Genomic DNA, 19,149 nt, shown 5'->3' on the forward strand with positions numbered 1-19,149 from the left:
TTGGTGGAAGTTTAAATACCTTAACATTTTTATCATGTAAACTCGCATCCTGAAGTGAAACTTGCATAGTGAGTTTGACAGTAATTGAATCATACTCTTTTTGCCCATGGACAAATTAACCTTCTGCTTACAGGATAAATTTTAGGACTTTATTGTGTCTGGGTGTCCATTTTGTGTGAATGGTAACTTCACAAATGCTGGGAGAGCCAAAAGTTAGTATAACTTTCCCTTTTGTGTAAACATCTCATATACTAAAGCTTTCTGCATAGCATAACCATTTATGTAACCCCATGGGCATTAAGTTGGCCCCTTTTAAATATTTAAGTTTTGTTAACAGTACAATATTTCAAATTGCTGGTAACTTTATTTTATTCTCATTTCCTGTTTGTAGTTTTCTTTGTGCATTCACTTAATGTTAATCTCCAAACAAATCTAACGTAATATTGCTTGCTTATTATACTGCCCACTGTAATGTTTGTTTTTTTGGGGAGGTCTGTTTGTTTAAAAATACAAAAAAATATATTTTTTTTTAATGTGTAGACTGGCTTTGAGTTATAGTATGGTTTTATGACTATTTTGCTGCCATTTTGCTGTATTACAGTATACCCATACTTTTCTCCCCAACTGTTTAGTGAGGCAAAACTGCTCAGCATAGATGAGAGTGATGGGTCCTTCAGTCCCAGTGAAGAAAAGAAGGCAAGTATTTTATATATTCATTCATTAAAACACCTATTAAGATTTAGTTTTAAACAAAGTTGTATAGTAATCCCACTGAATTAAAAAAAATTTGAAAAATGGGTGAATGTGTTGCTTTTCTATGATGCACACTGCAAAAATATCTTGAGTTGCATTCCTTTAGTATGTTTCTCATTCTGAATTCCAGGGGGCTTGCTTGCTGTACAGTACTATATTTTCTTTTCTTCTGAACTCTGAAACTATCAGCATTGATGGTTACATTTATCTCTAGACAACTACCAGTCTAAAACTAAATTATTTTTCCTTTGCAGAAAGACTAAATTTACTTCCTAATCTTTCTTGAGCAGGGAGCAGCCATCCATTATATTTTTAAATTGACATGTTTATATTAATACAGGCTTAATAAATTTAACAGTAATCAAAAGGGAATAGTCCTCTATTAAGATATTTTCCAAAGTTCAAAAAGTCTCAGCAAGTAAAATGCTATCTGGAATCCAACAAAATATAGTTGAAATGCTGATGTTATCTCAGAAAGACATCATCTTGGCAATGCAGAATAGTTTTAGTTCCTATTTATTTACCTTTTTTTGGGTTTAAGGGCATTGTAAAATTTTCTCAGTATAAATGGCGTGTTCTCTTTTTTGTAGTTCCTGGAATTATGCTATCCAGGACAAAACTTTAGACAGAGTTCTGAACAGAATATTATATGAAACATAATTTTAGTTTGAGTTATGAGATCTTGGGGAAAACTGTGTTTGAAGACCAAGGGACAGGATTTATATAGGAAACGGCTTTTGACTAGATTTTTAGATAGAACATTAAGATCTTTAACATCTAGTACAAAGGCAACATAAATATGGATTCCAGTGAGTATTCATATAAGTATTTCACAACTTAATAGTTGTATACTCTCATCAACCAAACATTTTGTTAATTGTCTCATTACAGTCACTACGCTGTCGACCAGGAACCGTTGGCACCAGTGGCGAGTACATAAAAACGTATGCAAGGCGAGGCAAAACTGGAAGTTATAGAGTTTTGAAAGGGAACTCAATTGGACTCAACATGCTGGCAAATAGCAAGAAACTGAGGTACAGAGTTTCCAAGTTTACTAAGTAATTGTTTAGTTAACCATCAGTTTTATTTAAACATCATATATGAATATCATTTTAGATACTTTTTTTTTTTTACTGACTGGAGTGACATTAAGGAAACTACAGCAAAGACTCTCAATTTGCACTTTGCTAATCTGTACAGTTGGCAAGTTACAAATAAAAGTGGTCCGTCCTTTTCAGCAAAATTTAAGATCTTTTAAAATTCCATTACTCTTACAAAATGTGTTACATAGCACTTACTAGTAAATGCTGAAGGCTTTCTGCACAAAAGTAACTGACCCTGGATATTCACTTGCATTTTGACTAAGTACCATTCAAGACTGCTTCTACCATCACCCAATCTCCCATTCATCACCCTGAGGTACAGAATGTAATGTACTCTCTCTCGGTCATAGGCTTCTGCCTCTTCCAGGCCATCTCCAGCACTAGCTGGGATGCTCCTTCATTTTCCCTCCTATTGGACATTATATCACACAAGAACCACTTTGCACTACTTCAGAGCAAGACTTCAGCAACTCTACTCACTCTCAGATTCAGCCTATGGTCTCAAAAGAATTGAGCACAAATGCTGATATCTATCTATCTGGTGTTTCAGCTGCTCACCACCACTGCTGGTATTCAAAATTGACAATCCTCCTACTCTACTCCTATTCAAGTTGTAACTGAAAGCAATAGCCACAGGAAGTTCATAATATAGTTAAATTGTTTCCAGTGCAGTCAGTTCCCATCCACCCCATGTGCAGAGAAAAGATCACAAGACCGCTACATCCAGTCAATAAGTAGCCATCCTATATAAAGTCAAACCAAGCATAACCTGAACCTCAGCCTTGTTGATAAGCAGTAAGTTATTGGTTAGTAAGTGGTAGTGTAGCCATGTTGGTCCCACGATATGAGTGAGAGAGGGTAGGTGAGGTAATATCTTTTATTGGACTACAATTCTATTTACAGAAGGGACTAGCTTTTGAGCTCCACAGAGACCTAACAGAGCTTTGTGAAGTTCAAAAGCTTAACCCTTCTGCCAACGGAAGTTGGTCCAATAAAAGATACTACCCCGCTTACCTCTTTATCTTTTATCTTTCAAAAGCTAGTCCCTTCTGTAAATAGAATTTTAGTCCAATAAAAGATATTACCTCACCCTACCCTCTTTCACTCCTATCATGGGACGAACATGGCTACACTGCCATTTGTTTCTTATTAGTAAATATGACAGTTCCAGTGACTATCTTGTCATGGAGAGTCACTTCAGCTAGTGTGCATCATAGAAACATGGAGTGACCTTACATCCAGTGCTATCTCGCCTCGTTTCCTCCCACTACTCTGTACGCTAGAGACTCTTGATAATGGAGAAAACAAATCTGTAAATGGTCAAACCATTCTATTCCTAGCCATACAATTTCCAGTTACATGTAGTCTGATCTGAGTCCTTGGACCGAATATAAATATAAGGAATACAAGAACTTCAGGCAGAAATGAGAAACCTCTGTGTCCCCAGATAGGAAGAAGCTGTTACACTGGTCCATACCTAAACACCCATGAGCAGTCTGCCCCCCAAATTTGAAAACCTATGTGAAACTAACTTCACCTGACAGAAGAACTATATGCAAACTCGACTGCTTTGATTTAGCATTTCTCCAGTAGCATGCAAGCGTGTAATGCACACGGGTCAAACTCATCTCTTCTTAATTCTACAAGCAATGGAAGAGGAGTTGATTTTATTTTAATTTTAATTACTGGGGAGATGCTGAAATGCTACTCTGGTGAAGGACATATAAAAATCTAAATCCATCAGATAAACAAAGTATATTTTTTCCTGCATTTGTTTTCTTTTGCTTATTTAATTTTGCCAAGTAGCAAGTACCTTGCAATGGGTGTTCCAATTATTTAGTGAGATTCTGCACTAAATGTTCATTTCTTGGTGTAATTTTTCTGTAGTACAATAAATTAAGTGACTCAGATTTGCCTATAAAGGGTATTTCACTCTAACTGTTGTATATTGAGAACTATAAAATAAAGATATTTGTTTGGAATAGGCTTTAAATAGCTATAATTTACAATGCAAAAGCTTATTGCTACACTGAGGTTTAATTAAATCTCCCATATCTAAAACTCCTCTGAACTCCATGAAGACTGCCAGTAGATTTCTTTTGCAGGTGCAGAGAAATAGTTTCTTCTTTTCAGTTTATTCCATTAGTTCATTTGAATGATGAGTCCATTAGTTAAGAAACAAATTGGGAGTTGAAAAAGAAGGAAAGCAAGCTTTCTTCTTCCAATCTATGAGAGGATGAGATCTACTAGCTATAAGATCTTACAGCATGTGGTGACCAGAAACCGTCAGCTCAGCTCACTAATTAGAGATACCACTTCCTTTGTTTTAAGAAATGTTAGTTTTAACTGGAAAATTCATTTTGATAAACTTTTCCATCTTATAGATATAGCACATTTAAGGTAGTTTAATTAGCTTAAAAAAATTACAGTGCTGTTTTGCACTCTAGTAATTAAATTTGAATTTACATCCAAAAAGGGCTGGATAAAAACTGCAAGTAAAAATTTAATTATCCAGTAAATGAGAAATGCATCATTCACCGTTTTCTAACACCATAAAAATTAAGAAACTGAAGGTAAGCTATATAGTTGCTTAATAAATGTGCATAGATACACTATATCTTCTTGGTTAACAAAAAGAGGCACCGAATTTAGCGTAAAGCTATATTTAGTTGCAGCTAAATTTGTTTTAATGGTTATCAACCAATGAGAATCAACCTTTCTTTAGGAAAATAAAGTATAAACGCAAAACACTGTTAAAATCACGAACGAAGGCATGAATGAAAAACACCACCTTGGCTGCAATGAACATTTTTGATGGTGTTGAAACTATTACTGGTATCTCTTACCGCTAACTGCTTTTCTGACTTTGGTCATTTAATCTGGTCAAGAATGTGATTATCCTACAAGCAGTTATCTTTGTTTAATACTGAAGTGCAGCATCTCCTAACTTTTATATACTACAGGCATCACAAGAAAGGCCAAAAATATATTTTTCCTGTTTTTATATATTTTGTTCTGTAGATTTACATAATTGGGACCAGTTTGTTTATTGTGAACATTAATGTGCCCACTGATGTACAATATGAAGGGTACTCAGTAGTAATTCTCTTGAGTTTTGGGCATCTAATTCTCAGCAGACTGAAAAGTTTAGTCATACAATTAAATCATAGAATTAGCTGTGAGCAGATGAGATTTATGAAATTCCTGAATTTCTCAGTGATAGTCTGAGACCTTGGGAAATCACTGTGCTTCAATTCCTCTCCTCTTCCTCCCCACCCCCCATTTGTAAAATGAGGATAATATAACCCACCTATATAAGGTATGTTTTTAGATCCTCTGATGAAAAGCATTTAAATTAATGTAGCAGTATTGTAAATCAGCGTTTTTCCTAACGTGGGTGAATGCCTGGCAGTGAGGAGGATTGTGCAGGTTGAGTGAGCACTGATACATGGTCTCAGCTTTAATTTAAAAAAAAAAAGGTGGGGGGGGCGTGTCTAGCTGTTATGGTTACAGTAATATGCATGCATTATAGAACTGTAGGACCGGAAGGGACTTTGAGAGGTCATCTTATCCAGTCCCCTGCACTCATGGACTAAGTATTATCTAGACCAGGGGTTCTCAAACTGGGGGTCGGGACCCCTCTGGGGTTGCGAGGTTATTACATGGGGGGTCGTGAGCTGTTAGCCTCCGCCCCAAACCCCTCTTTGCTTCCAGCATTTATAATGGTGTTAAATATACGAACAAGTGTTTTTAATTTGGGGGGGAGGGTCACACTCAGAGGCTTGCTATGTGAAAGGGGTCACCAGTACAAAAGTTTGAGAACCACTGATCTAGACCATCCCTGACAGGTGTTTCTCTAACCTGCTCTTAAAAATCTCCAGTGATGGAGATTCCACAAGCTCCCTAGGCAATTTATTCCAATGCTTAACTATCCTAACAGGAAGTTTTTCCTAAAGTCCAACTTAAATCGCCCTTGCTGCAATTTAAGCCCATTGCTTCTTGTCCTATCCTCAGAGGTTGAGAACAATAATTTTTTTCCCTCTTCCTTGTAACAACTTTTTATGTATTTGAAAACTGTTATCATGTCCCCCATCAGTCTTCTCTTTTTTCCAGACTAAACAAAGCCAATTTTTTCAATCTTCCCTTACAGATCATGTTTTCTACACCTTTAATAATTTTTGTTGCTCTTCTCTGGACTTTCTCCAGTTTGGCCACATCTTTCTTGAAATGTGGCGCCCAGAACGATACAGTATTCCAGTTGAGGCTTAATCAGCACTGAATAGAGTGGAAGAATTACTTCTCTTTTCTTGCTTATAACACTTCTGCTAATAAATCCCAGAATGATGTTTGCTTTTTTTGCAACAGCGTTACACTATTGACTCATTTAGCTTATGGTCCATTATGACCCCCCAGATCCCTTTCCGCAGTACTACTTCCTAGGCAGTCATTTTCCATTTTGTATGTGTGCAAATGATTGTTTCTTCCTAAATGGAGTACTTTTCATTTGTCCTTGTTGAATTTCATCCTATTTTCTTCAGACCATTTCTCTAGTTTGTCCAGATCATTTTGAATTTTAATCCTATCCTCCAAAGCACTTGCAACTGCTCCTAGCTTGGTATCATCCACAAACTTTATAAGTTTACTCTCTATGCCATTATCTAAATCATTGATGAAGATATTGAACAGAATCTGACCCAGAACTGATCCCTGTGGGACCCCACTAGTTATGCCCTTCCAGCATGACTGTGAACCACTGATAATTCTCTGGGAACGGTTTTCCAACCAGTTTTGCACCCACCATGGTTGTAGCTCCATCTAGGTTGCATTTCCCCAGTTTTGTTTATGAGACAGTCATGTGAGACGGTATCAAAAGGTTTACTAAGGTCAAGATATACCACATCTACTGCTTCCCCCCCATCCACAAAGCTTTCTTTGACAGGGTAACAAGCCATCAGGTTGGTTTGACACACTTTGTTCTTGACAAATCCATGCTAACTCTTACTTATCACCTTATTATCTTCTAGATGTTTGCAAATTGATTGCTTAATTATTTGCTCCGTTATCTTTCTGGGTACAGAAGTTAAGCTGACTGGTCTGTAATTCCCCGGGTTGTCCTTATTTAACTTCTTACAGATTGGCACTATATTTGCCCTTTTCCAGTCGTCTGGAATCTCTCCGGTCTTCCATGACTTTTCAAAGATCGCTAATGGCTCAGATATCTCCTCAGTCAGCTCCTTGAGTATTCTAGGACGCATTTCACCAGGCCCTGGTGACTTGAAGACATCTAACTTGTCTAAGTAATTTTTAACTTGTTCTTTTCCTATTTTAGCCTCTGATCCAACCTCATTTTCACTGACATTCACTATGTTAGACGTCCAGTCACCACCAACCTTCTTAGTGAAAACTGAAACAAAGAAGTCATTAAGCACCTCTGCTATTTCCACTTTTTCTGTCACACCCCCCTTCCCCCTCCCCCCCCCCCCCATGAGTAACGGGCCTACCATCTCTTTGGTCTTCTCGTGCTTGTAATATATTTGTAGAATATTTGTTCCTTTTATGTCTCTAGCTAGTTTGATCTCGTTTTGTGCCTTAGCCTTTCTAATTTTGTCCCTACATACTTGTGTTATTTGTTTATATTCATCCTTTGTAATTTGACCTAGTTACCACTTTTTGTAGGACTCTTTAAAAAAAAAAAAAAGAAGAAAAAAAAAAATCACTGAAGATCTCCTGGTTAAGCCAGGGTGGTCTCTTGCCATACTTCCTATCTTTCCTACACAGTGGGATAGTTTGCTCTTGTGCCCTTAATAATGTCTCTCTTTGAAGAACTGCTAACTGTCTTCAGTTGTTTTTCCCCTTAAACTTGCTTCCCATGGGATCTTATCTACCAACTCCCTGAGTTTTCTAAAGTGTGCCTTCTTGAAATCCATTGTCTTTATTTTGCTGTTCTCCCTCCTACCAATCCTTAGAATCATGAACTCTACCATTTCATGATCACCTTCACCCAAGCTGCCTTTCACTTTCAAATTCTCAAACAGTTCCTCCTTATTTGTCAAAATCAAATCTAGAACAGCCTCTCTCCAAGTAGCTTTCTCCACCTTATGAATTAAAAAATTGTCTTCAGTACATTCCAGGAACTCGTTAGATAATCTGTGCCTTACTGTTATTTTTCCGAACAGATATCTGAGTAGTTGAAGTCCCCCATCACCACCAAGTCCTGTGCTTTGGATGATGGCTAGTTGTTTAAAAAAAGCCGCATCCACCTCTTCTGCCTGGTTAGGTAGTCTGTAGTAGACCCCTACCATGACATCACCCTTGTTTTTTACCCCTTTTATCCTTACCCGGAGACATTCAAGAAGTTTGTCTCCTATTTCCATCCCAACCTCAGTCCAAGGATATACGTTTTTAATATATAAGGCAACACCTCCTCCCTTGTTTCCTTGCCTGTCCTTCCTGAGGAAGCTGTTCCCTGTGATGCCAACTATGTCATAGTTGTGTTTATTTACTAGCATTTTAAGTTCTTCCTGTTTATTCCTCATACTTCTCGCATTAGTATACAGACATCTAAGATACTGATTTGATTCCCCCCTTCCAGTTCTGTCTCGTCTTTTCTTTATCCCTGCTATAACAGCCCATGCTCTCCTCCCCCCCAACCCAAAAAAAAAAAAATTCTAAACCCTTCTCCCAGGTCTCCATGTTTTTGACTTACCTGTGGGCTTTGGTCACCTGCCCCCTAGTTTAAAGCCTTCCTCATTAGGTTAGCCAGTCTGTATCCAAATATGCTCTTTCCCCTTCCTCAATAGGTGGACCCCATCTCTGCTTAGCAGGCCTTCTTGCTGGAACAGCATCTTCTGGTCAAAGAAGCCGAAGCCTTCCCGTCAACATCATCTTCGCATCCTGGAAGTGAATGCCTGGCTGCATCTGTCTCTGCCTGGGCCCCACCCCTTACCCTTTGCCGGAAGGATCAAAGAGAACACCACCTGTGCCCCCAACTCTTTCACCCTTACTCCCAGAGCCCTGTAGTCACTTCTGATCTGATTATAGGTGGAGCTGGTAGCAACCTATAATTCAGGTTGCCAAACACTTTCCGTTGCAAGGCTCTGTTTCAGTTGTTGTTTATAACAACCATTCGGACTGTAATTTCCCATGCCGGATGTGTGCCTTGGGCTTTTTTTTTTTTTTTTTAAATGTTTCAGCAAAATTCAGCTGTTTCTCAGAACAAAGTTAAGGAGAAATATATTATTTTGCCCACATTAAGTGCCTATGTCCATTTCATTAGGAAGTTTTATCATCTCCATACTTTGAAATATGATCTTGAAATTTGGCAGGGCTGTCATCCTGGTGTCAGTCATGTGCCTTTTGTCACCCCCATGAAAACCTGTCCAAATTGGCCAAGTTAAAAGCCTCCCAAAAACTGCAGTTTGCATATACTTAATAGAGACTTGTTAGTTTGGCAGTTAAATTGTCTGAAGATTCCATTTGCACTGAGCATGCTCAAGCCCAGGGCTGTGGATGCTGAGCAGGTGTTTTCCTGCAGTTGCTGCTTTTGGTAGCCAGGAACCATTGTAGCATGAGGCACAGGAACTGAAAGCCTGTGTAGTTAGTGATATGTGCACATTCAGTGGTGTGAGCACATCTGCTCCCTGCCACCAGGGATAACCTATTATACTGCATTCAGATAGTCGTTTTGCTTAAGAAAGGTGTTTGACACTAAGAGCTATTGACTTTGATTGGCTCTCAGCTGCTGGCCCAGCTTCGTGTAACAATAGCTTTTCTACTCAAGGGCCTGCCGGTCATGCAGGCAAGAGAGAGGTGTGGCTGGAGCTTCTCAGTTTTGTGTATGTCATAGAGGGGAGACCCTGTTTAAGAGTAGGGTTCTTCTTTGTGTAGGAGGGGGTGGAGATTAGGAGTAACCATCACCAAATATGAGGAGGACTTGGAGAAGAAAGAAGGCAGGAGAGACTCTGCTTTCCTGAAGTGCTTATGAACCTCTGACTCACAGTAAGGGTAAGATTAGTCCAAGGGAGGGTGTATCTCAGGACTTCAGTTATTTTCAAAGGTCTTTAACTCTCTAGAGTGCTTTGAGTAAAGCTTCTCTGGTTAAGAAGTTCCATTGTTAACTCTGTTCTTGTTTTCTGCCATGTTGTCCCCATGTTATCTACTTATATCTAAGTATATTATCTAAGATAATTAAGTCCCAGGCAGACTGCGAAGAGCTACAAAAGGATCTCTCAAAACTTGGGTGACTGGGCAACAAAATGGCAGATGAAATTCAATATTGATAAATGCAAAGTAATACACATTGGAAAACATAATTCCAACTATACATATAAAATGAATGGGGTCTAAATTAGCTGTTACTACTCAAGAAAGAGATCTTGGAGTCATTGTGGATAGTTCTCTGAAAACACCCACTCAGTGTGCAGCTACGGTCAAAAAAGTGAACAGAATGTTTCAAATCATTAAGAAAGGGATAGATAATAAGACAGAAAATATCATATTGCCTCTATATAAATCAATGGTACGCCCACATCTTGAATACTGTGTGCAGATGTGGTCGCCCCATTTCAAAAAAGATATATTGGAACTGGAAAAGGTTCAGAAAAGCCTAACAAAAATGATTAGGGGTACGGAACAGCTTCCATCTGAGAAGAGATTAAGAAGACTGGGACTTTTTCAGCTTGGAAAAGAGACCATTATGGGTGGGGGATACGATTGAGGGTCTGTAAAATCATGACTGTTGTGGAGAAAGTAAATAAGGAAGTGTTGTTTACTCCTCCTCATAACAAGAACTAGGGGTCACCAAATGAAATTAATAGGCAGGAGGTTTAAAACAAAAGGAAGTATTTCTTCACACAACGCACAGTCAGCCTGTGGAACCCTCTTTGCCAGAGGATGTTGTGAAGGCCAAGACTATAACAGAGTTCAAAAAAGAACTTGATATATTCATGGAGGTTAGGTCCAGTGATGGCTATTAGCCAGGATGGGCAGGGATGGTGTTCCTAGCCTCTGTTTGCCAGAAGCTAGGAATGGGAATGGATCACTTGATGATGACCTGTTCTGTTCATTCCCTCTGGGGCACCTGGCATTTGCCACTGTTGGAAGACCGGATACTGGGCTAGATGGAGCTTTGGTCTGATGCAGTGTGGCTGTTCTTATGTTCAAAGGTGTTAAATTAGAAGCCCGGAGTGTCCGCATCTGAGGTGGAGCTCGAAGGAGTGTGTGTAAGCAGCTGAGGAAGCTCACAGGTTTTAAGCAGTGATTTGTGGGATTTAGAGTGACTGCGTGGCAGTGCTCTATGGCCCATGGACAGCCTTCTGACAAGAGTTCTGAGACTGGGCATATGCTGTATAGACCAGAGCTAGAAATAGTGATTAGATTCTACCCAGACCCAACTAACTTGAATTTGGCAGCTGGGTCCACTTGCAACAGACTACTGATTACGGCTGGGTACTGGCCTAGGTTGTAACAAACTGAGCCACTAATTAATAATGAACATAGTACAACTAAGTTCAATATACTTGAGGGAGTAATTGTGCCAATCACTAGCACTGTACTGAACATTAGGAAGGTCTTTAACCTTTTCCCTTTTTTTTTTTTTTCCTTAAGTTAAAAACACATTGAAATCAAAAGTGAAATTAAAATCCTTACACACAATACAGCAGCTCCTTAAAGGTAGCACATTTCTTCCTGAACGCATTCATATTGCTGAACTAAAAAGTAAGGCGGAACAAAAATCCAGAACAAAGAACACTCCTCTGTAATATATGAGGGTACAATGCAGACTGAGCAGCTTCCTCTCTAACCTGAGGTGCCCTTTACAATGCTTTCCTGCTGTAGCCATCAGCCTGGACTGCTCACAAACAGCCCCCAGCATGCAAGTCACTACTGGCTGTGTGTGTGTGTGTGTGTGTGTGTGTGTGCGCGCGCGCGCTGCAGCCAGCCACACTTTGGCTCTTACTAGCCTTGGTTATACTGCAGAGTGACCTAAACAGACTCCCAATCTTAGATTTTTCCCCAGAAATGTATGTCCTGTACTGCCCAGCCCTCTTCTGGACTTAATATAATACAAGTTTATATTAAGTTTGTTATTGCTTTAGTAGAAATAATATGCACATAACATGCCACCTCAAATGGAGTTTCCCAAACACTTCAGTTTAAGCACATTGGATTAGATAAAACAAATGTATTAACTACAAAGATTTTAAGTGAGTTTAAGTAATGAGGCATAAAAGTCAGAAATGGTTACAAGAAAATAAAGTTAAAATACTACCGGTGCCTAACTTAACAAATTTTCTCACCATATGCTTTCAGCAGTATTACTGACCAAATTTCTTAGGTCAGGATCCCTTCTCCCAGAATTCAACAAATGCTTCCTTTGTTGCTTCTGGTGCCATGAATGTGGTGGGCAGGGAGAGAGGGTGTGCTTAGCTATATTTGTTCCTCCTTTTTATAGTGTCCCCTTCTTGAAAAACATGTCCAGCCGAGATTCAGGAGACCAAGTCTATGTGGAAGGATGTCCCCTGCTGCTTTTCCCTCACTGATTTGAGCGTCCTTTGTTTCCCTTCCTGCTTGATGGCTCTGTTTACTGCTTAAATGCAACTTAAGCAGAGCACATACATTCCTCTGTTTTGGGACAGACCTGTCCTGCCAACCTCAGTTTCGAATGTGTTGTTAACACTATACAGTGGAATCTTATAACTTTTCTCATACAGTGTTGTCACACACATTTTATCAGGACAATGACTGGCAAATTATGAGTTTTCAAACGGTACCTCACAAGGCATACTTTGCACAATGATTATTATGATAGTGATGTGTGAGGTGTGGACACACATACATTTTGTCATGCTGTCCCACCCCAGTATTATGGCTAAATGGCAAGGTATGATATGTTGTTTCAGCCATAAAGTTACCCTTTATAAAATGGAAATACTTCTCAAACGAAGTCAATAGAAAGGACCATGTACTGTAGCAAATAAAATGTAATATCGAAGTTAAGGGAAAAGAAGGGTTTTGAAGAGCAAATGGACAAAAATATAAAAAGTAACAAAATAGACGGCTGTGTGGGATCTGGATTTTTTTTTTTTTCCCTGTTCCGGAGCAGAGCAAAACAAAATTCTGAAAATAACAATCACAAAATCCTGGTTTTGGCTCAGTTGAAGTGTTTTGTTTAGAAAGTAAAATATAAAATAAATCAAACTCATCTTGAAATAAAAATGGAAACATTGTTTTGCATAATTTATAAAAATGTTGTCAGGGTTTTTTTAAAGAAAATTTTGTTGAAAGAGGCACGTTTTCTGATCCACTCTAATAAAATACTGTAAGTGCATCACAAGATGGAAGCCTATGTGAAAGAATGGGTGACTCCATTGCACTACCAGGGAGCGATTTATTTGTGTAATGATATTGAAGTGAAGCAGCATAATTTCTTTGTATCTATCTTTACCACAAAAGACAGGAAGGAAATAGCTATCCCTGATTTTCCTTTTTTTCAGGTAAGTATTGTCAGAGATTGACATGTCAAAAGAGGAGGTGCCTTAATAAAAGAAAACAAAAGACTAGGTGGTGTATAAATGGGGTCTCGGATGAGGAATACGAAGCAGTGAGCCTGCCTGCAGTATTTAGTAAATTGACTGAAAAAACAGTTAAGATGAACAAAACAATAAGTATAAACCAGCATGAAAATTATGCATCTATGAGAGTTCTTTGAGCATGTGAACCAAATAATAGATAAAGGGATCCTAGTTGACATTAATTTGGACTTTGAAAAAACCTTTTACAAAGTCCCTCATGAGGCTAAAAAGGAAAACCAAGCAGGCCTGGGAGAGAGGTAGACTACTCTGATGGATTAAAACTGGCTAACAGACAGAAAATGAAGAGTAGAAATAGCTGATCAATTTTAAGTATGGCAGAGGGTAACAGTGGTGTGTCCACAGGATTGATACTCGAATCGGTGTTCAGTATGTTAATGATTTGGAAAGGGAAGTGAATAGTGAGGTCAGACTTTTGTGGATTGCACAAAACTGTTTAAGTCAAGATATGAAAAGAATCCTATGATATGAAAAGGACCTAACAAAGCTAGGTAAATACTGATGATGTGTGGTGACTGATTACCTCGCATTAGTCAACAATGAACTTCATGTGTATATGGGAAGGAATAATTTGAACTACTCATTCACATTATTGGATTCTAAATCAAAGTTCATCACAGTGGGAAAAAAAAGCTGTTTATCATTGTGGACAACTCAATGAAAACCTCTACTCTTCTGGTTTCCATTGCATATTGATTACTCATCATGCTAAGATTTATAAAGAGGGGGGAGAAAATAGTGCAAAATATTATTCCATTATAAAACGTGGTGATTATCCCATATCATGAATGCCGTGCTAAATTCTCTAAAATAATTATATCAAAGGTGGTAGAGCGCCAGAGATAAGCAAGTGATTAGTCATGAAAAAACTTCCAAAGGGGAGAGTGACTAGATTAGGACTGCTTAAAGAGACAAGTAGGAAGAAACATAAGACTTAACAGTGGTTCTCAAACTTTTGTACTGGTGACCCCTTTCACATAGCAAGCCTCTGAGTGTGACCCTCCTTATAAATTAAAAACACTTGTTGGTATATTTAACACCATTATAAATGCTGGAGGCAAAGCAGGGCTTAAGGTGGAGGCTTGCAGCTCATGACCCCCCATTTGACCTCTTGAGGGGTACCGACCTCCAGTTTGAGAACCGCTGACTTAAAACAAAAAAAAACCCACAAAAACAAACAATCAAAGGAATGAATGAAAATGAAGGCAGCTAAATTAAAAAAAAAAAAAAAAAAAAAAAAAAAGATTCCTTTTGAACACAATGCCTAATTAACCTGGGGAACTCATGGCCACAAAATACTTTGTGACCAGGAGTTTATCAGCATTGAATAAAGGCTTTTGTCAACCTTAGGTATTATAAAATAAAAGGTATATCTTAGCCAACCACGAGCTGCCTCAGGTTAGGAAGAAATGTTCCTTTTTGGCAGAATAGTCTATAATGGTCTATTTATTATGCAGATTTTTGTCCCTTCTTTTAAAGAGTCTGGTACTGGCCAATGTCAGCAATAGGATGCTGGGCTGTTTTGATATGTCATTTGTGCTCCTGCAGGCACAGAAGTATACTTCAGCATGGCCAGGTTTAGAACGAGAGACATTGATTTCCAGTTCTGTGTACATTAGTCTGGACATTTCCTATTTTTTGTTAGATTTTTTTTAATAACATTTTCAAATTAGACATTTGTGACTGCAAAGGATTATAGAATATCATTGCAAAAGATTATAGCACTGAACCACAAGAAGAAGCCGTGTGTGGTTTATGGGCCCGGAAGTCGGGAGAGGCTGAGAATCCTCATTTTTGACTGTGCTGCCTCTTTATCAAACCAGTCTAGTTATGTAATTTAAGTATTATATTATTTTAGTTGCTGATTAGCTACATGACATTTCTTAGCTTTTTTCATTGTTTCTGCAGTTTTGTTAATTTTGTAACTTTTGTTTACCTTACTTTCTATCATATTTACAGTGAAAATTCCCAGAATATAACTTGTCCAGGAACCGTAGTGCAAGGTAGACGTTTTCACCATGCTCATGCACAGATACCAGTAGTAAAAACAGCAGCCCAAAGGTAAGACTGAAGAAACCAACGTGTGTCATTCTCGTGTCATCCCCTCACACTTTCCCACCCGTGCATCTCATTTGTGGCAGTGGTTCAGAGTGCTATGTTTTTAAAAAGAATTTTCATACTGTCTTGTTTTCCCACAGCTGAGATTCGTACATGGTAGTCTTCACAGTCCCGAAAACATTTTTAAAGTAAACAGGGATGTGTGACATGATAGTGCTTTCTGGATCCTTTAATATCTGCCTTCTTTGAATTGTGAAGGTCTCCAAAAGCTTATCTTGTTAACCTTCATTGTGAACGAACCCTTCACTTTTAAAAAAAAAAAAAAAAAAAAAAAAAAAAAAAAAGTTCATTTGACAGCATTTTGTGGAATCTAACCTTTCAACTGGAAAGTAGTTAACAGTGAAACTATTTTAAAAAAAAAGACGTCAAGCAATTGTAAATAATGTATAATAGAACGTCACTTAATAAACACTCCTGTAATCAAACACTTGAATTGATAAAAATTCCAGTTTCTTCCGCCACTTGGCAACGATTCAGTAGCAAATGTACTGAGATGTCATATAAGTCACATTGCTTAAAACAATACAGCAGACTTAATAGTTCACTATGACATATAAACCTTAAAAACAACAGCCATCAGAATAATTGGAGAAATACGTGTCTTCAGTGGGACTGCTCATGAGCAAGGTTATGCATGTGTGTGTTTGCAGGAGTAGGGTCTTAAAGGATGAAAAGGGAAAGTGTAAGTAAATGCAGTTAAGTCTCCTACAAAATTTTGACCTTTAAAAATCAAATATTGAATTGAATTGAACACATGCATTGGTTTTTTTTTTGTTTGTAGTAGCACCCATTGTGCGTGGGTTGAACGCTGTTAAGAGAACAACCTTCCTAACCAATAGCTTAACCTTGTCTTTTTATTTCTCCTTCTTCCTCCTTTTTTTTTTTTTTTTTAAAGTTATGCTAACCACCAAAATCATTTTGTTGCAGGGAAGTGTCTGAGGAATCTCAAGGGATCTCCTAGGTCTGATATTAATGGATATCTTAATGGTCTGGGACAGCTAGTAAAAATCAAGTTAATGAAAAATGTAGATGTTAAATTAGGAAGATTTACAAACATCAGCGAAGATCAAGAGGACGACTTACGTTATAAACATGAGCAGAAAATAACTAAATGAGCTTTAAGTTGAAAAAATGCAAGCTAATAATACCTCTAAAGGGAAAACATTGTATGGACCCTCACCAGAAGTTAGAAATCTGGGAAGAAATGATAGCAATAGAAAAGATGATATAGTGGACAGCAAGTGAGGCATGAATTTGCAAAGTGATAGAGGCACAAAACAAAAATATAACTTTTGGCTGCATATGCAGAGGTCTCATGTCATAGGCCTCATAGTCCCTCTGTATTTGGTCCTACTACAGAAGCAACAGGAATACTATGTTCAGGTCTGGGCTACTGAGTGCCATAAAAGATATTGACTAACTGAAAGATGTTGAAAGAAAACATCAGAAGTTAGGGTGTTTGAAGGATTTTTGTCTTTATGAGTAAAGATGGAAAGAGCTAAATAATAGATCGTGGCTAAGGGAATAAATGGTGGGAAATAATGTAGAAATGTGTAAGATGTAAACACTGAGAAGGGTGAGGTATAACAAGGTGTAATGAGATGAAATTAAAGGAAGACACTTAAATAGAATATTAGGGGTAAGCTTGTTAATGAGATAAGTTTGACTGGCATAGTCTAAGGAAAGTGGTAGAAATCCTGTTGCTTGGGACACTTAAAACTCTGTTGGACCAAAACAACCAACCATAGTAAATGTACAATAGGGAACAACCCTGTGTTGGCCGGGAGATGGAAGAAACCTATTAGGTTATCTAGTCCATCTCTAGATTCTGTAAGTACTTCAGAAAATTAAATAGTGGAGAATTGCTTTTATGAGGTCTTCCACTGGTGATATTACTGTTTGTATAATTTGTTTTAAATTAGTCATGTATTGAGGTGCATGTACATACCACCTAAGTCACATCAGAAAAATGTGAACGACATCACTCCTTATTTCCTCCGGCAGGGCTGTCCTTAGCGGGGTGTGGGGCCCGGGACATTGGTGCAGAGTTTCTATCTGCCGGGGGGAGCTCCCCCATGGCTCCACCCAAGCCCTGCTGCCACTCCACCTCTGCCCCCCCTCTTCCCTGCCTAGTTCTGCCCCCTCCCTCGAGTGTGCTGTGCCCTCACTCCTCCCCCCAGTGTCTCTAGATGTTGCGAAACAGCTGATCGGTGGTAGGCACTGGGAGGGATGGGGAGAGGGGTGGAGGAGGTGCTGATTGGCAGGGCCCACAGGAGGTGATGGGGGTAAGGGGTGGGGAGGGGAAGGTTGGGAGGGGTGCTCTTCCTCGCCCCCGGTTGCCCATCTCCCACCTCACCTCCCGGCCCACCTCCTCACAAAGTGCGGGGTGGGGTCCGGGGTGGTCACCCCGATTTGCCGTACCCTAGGGACAGCTCTGCTCTCCAATACTGGTGAGCATCCTTAAGACCACCAGGGATTCTCTATCATTGGAAGTATTTAAATGACGATATGCTTTAATTCAAACAGGAATTAATTCGAGGGAGTCCTACGATTGTGGTTTATAGTTCAGACTGGATCAGTGTTACCTTCTGGCCTTCTAATTAGTCCACCAGTGCACACCATATATGCATTTTGTATCTATAGCCATTTTATCTTTTTTTTTTTGTTTTTTTAATTAATTGTAAAACAAAAAAAAGATAAAATGGCTATAGATACAAAATGCAAACACCCTTGCCTCCCCCCCCCCCCCCCACAAAAAAACCAACATGCTCTTGAAATATGTGAATGTGTTACAGAAATATAAGAGTTAAAGAGATGCTTTAAGAAGTTCTTCTGTCCACGGTCTCTCCATTCCAGTGCTATCTTTTTATCTGCGAGTTTCTCAGATTTACAATGGTGCCACGTGAGTGCTTCCTTCCATAGCTGTCCTCCCTTCCCCATCCTTATTCCTCTGTTACCCTGCGAATAATTCAGTTCACTTCTGATTGGTGTGGCTGTCGCATCAGATGTAGGTCCTTAATCACATCCCTTTTTCCATCCCATCTTGTTTTTTTTTTTTTTTTCTTCTTTTGCTCCTAACCCATGTATAACATGGCTGACTAAATGGTGTGATTTAAGTAAGGTGGCCACGGAGAGTTTTTAATTTTGTGTTCCACACACTGTTCCTGCCCCCTCTTGGAGTTGTATTATTAAGGGTGGTCCTCCCTACGTAAAATGCGCTGGCACAGGGCCTCTGTCCCCCTGGTACTAGCAGGCATGGCAGTATACCGGTCTGCTCCCCTCTTCTCTTCTAGAGGCACAAGTGGCAGAAGAGGGCTGGTGGCACCTCCTCCAATAATTAACCTAGAAATCAGGGTATGTCTGTTTGTGTGGGTGGGCCAAGTCCACCTGACTCTTTTCCTGCCACATGCAGTTTTCTGTTTGGGGATGGGGCAGTGGGAGAGGGGAACCCCCAGAGCATCTGGTGTTAAAATGAGTGCTCCATTGAGAGACATGGAGCAGTTCAAAACACTCCAGCTGTTTCAGTTGTCTGCAGAAAGACAAAGATCAGTTAACGCAGGTCACATTAATGAAAGCAGTGACAT

At 39.0% G+C, this 19,149-nt stretch overlaps 1 protein-coding gene across 18 annotated transcripts in view; it reads left to right on the plus strand.

Annotated features, from left to right (window-relative positions):
- The window catches only part of SENP6 (SUMO specific peptidase 6), a 178,152-nt gene that overhangs the window by 52,016 nt on the left and 106,987 nt on the right, over nt 1-19,149 (plus strand). For 13 of the 18 annotated variants that reach the window (XM_043542530.1, XM_043542534.1, XM_043542533.1 and 10 more), the window contains exons 3-5: nt 633-696; nt 1,645-1,787; nt 15,407-15,508. In XM_043542530.1, coding sequence (XP_043398465.1) covers nt 633-696; nt 1,645-1,787; nt 15,407-15,508 — 309 coding nt within the window. Of the gene's footprint in view, nt 1-632; nt 697-1,644; nt 1,788-8,781; nt 9,861-15,406; nt 15,509-19,149 lie in introns of those variants that run through there. The other 5 variants (XM_027819188.3, XM_043542536.1, XM_043542537.1 and 2 more) reach the window with 3 other exon arrangements.

The sequence above is a fragment of the Chelonia mydas genome, chromosome 3 (genome assembly GCF_015237465.2).
Source record: "Chelonia mydas isolate rCheMyd1 chromosome 3, rCheMyd1.pri.v2, whole genome shotgun sequence".
Lineage (NCBI taxonomy): Eukaryota > Metazoa > Chordata > Testudines > Cheloniidae > Chelonia > Chelonia mydas.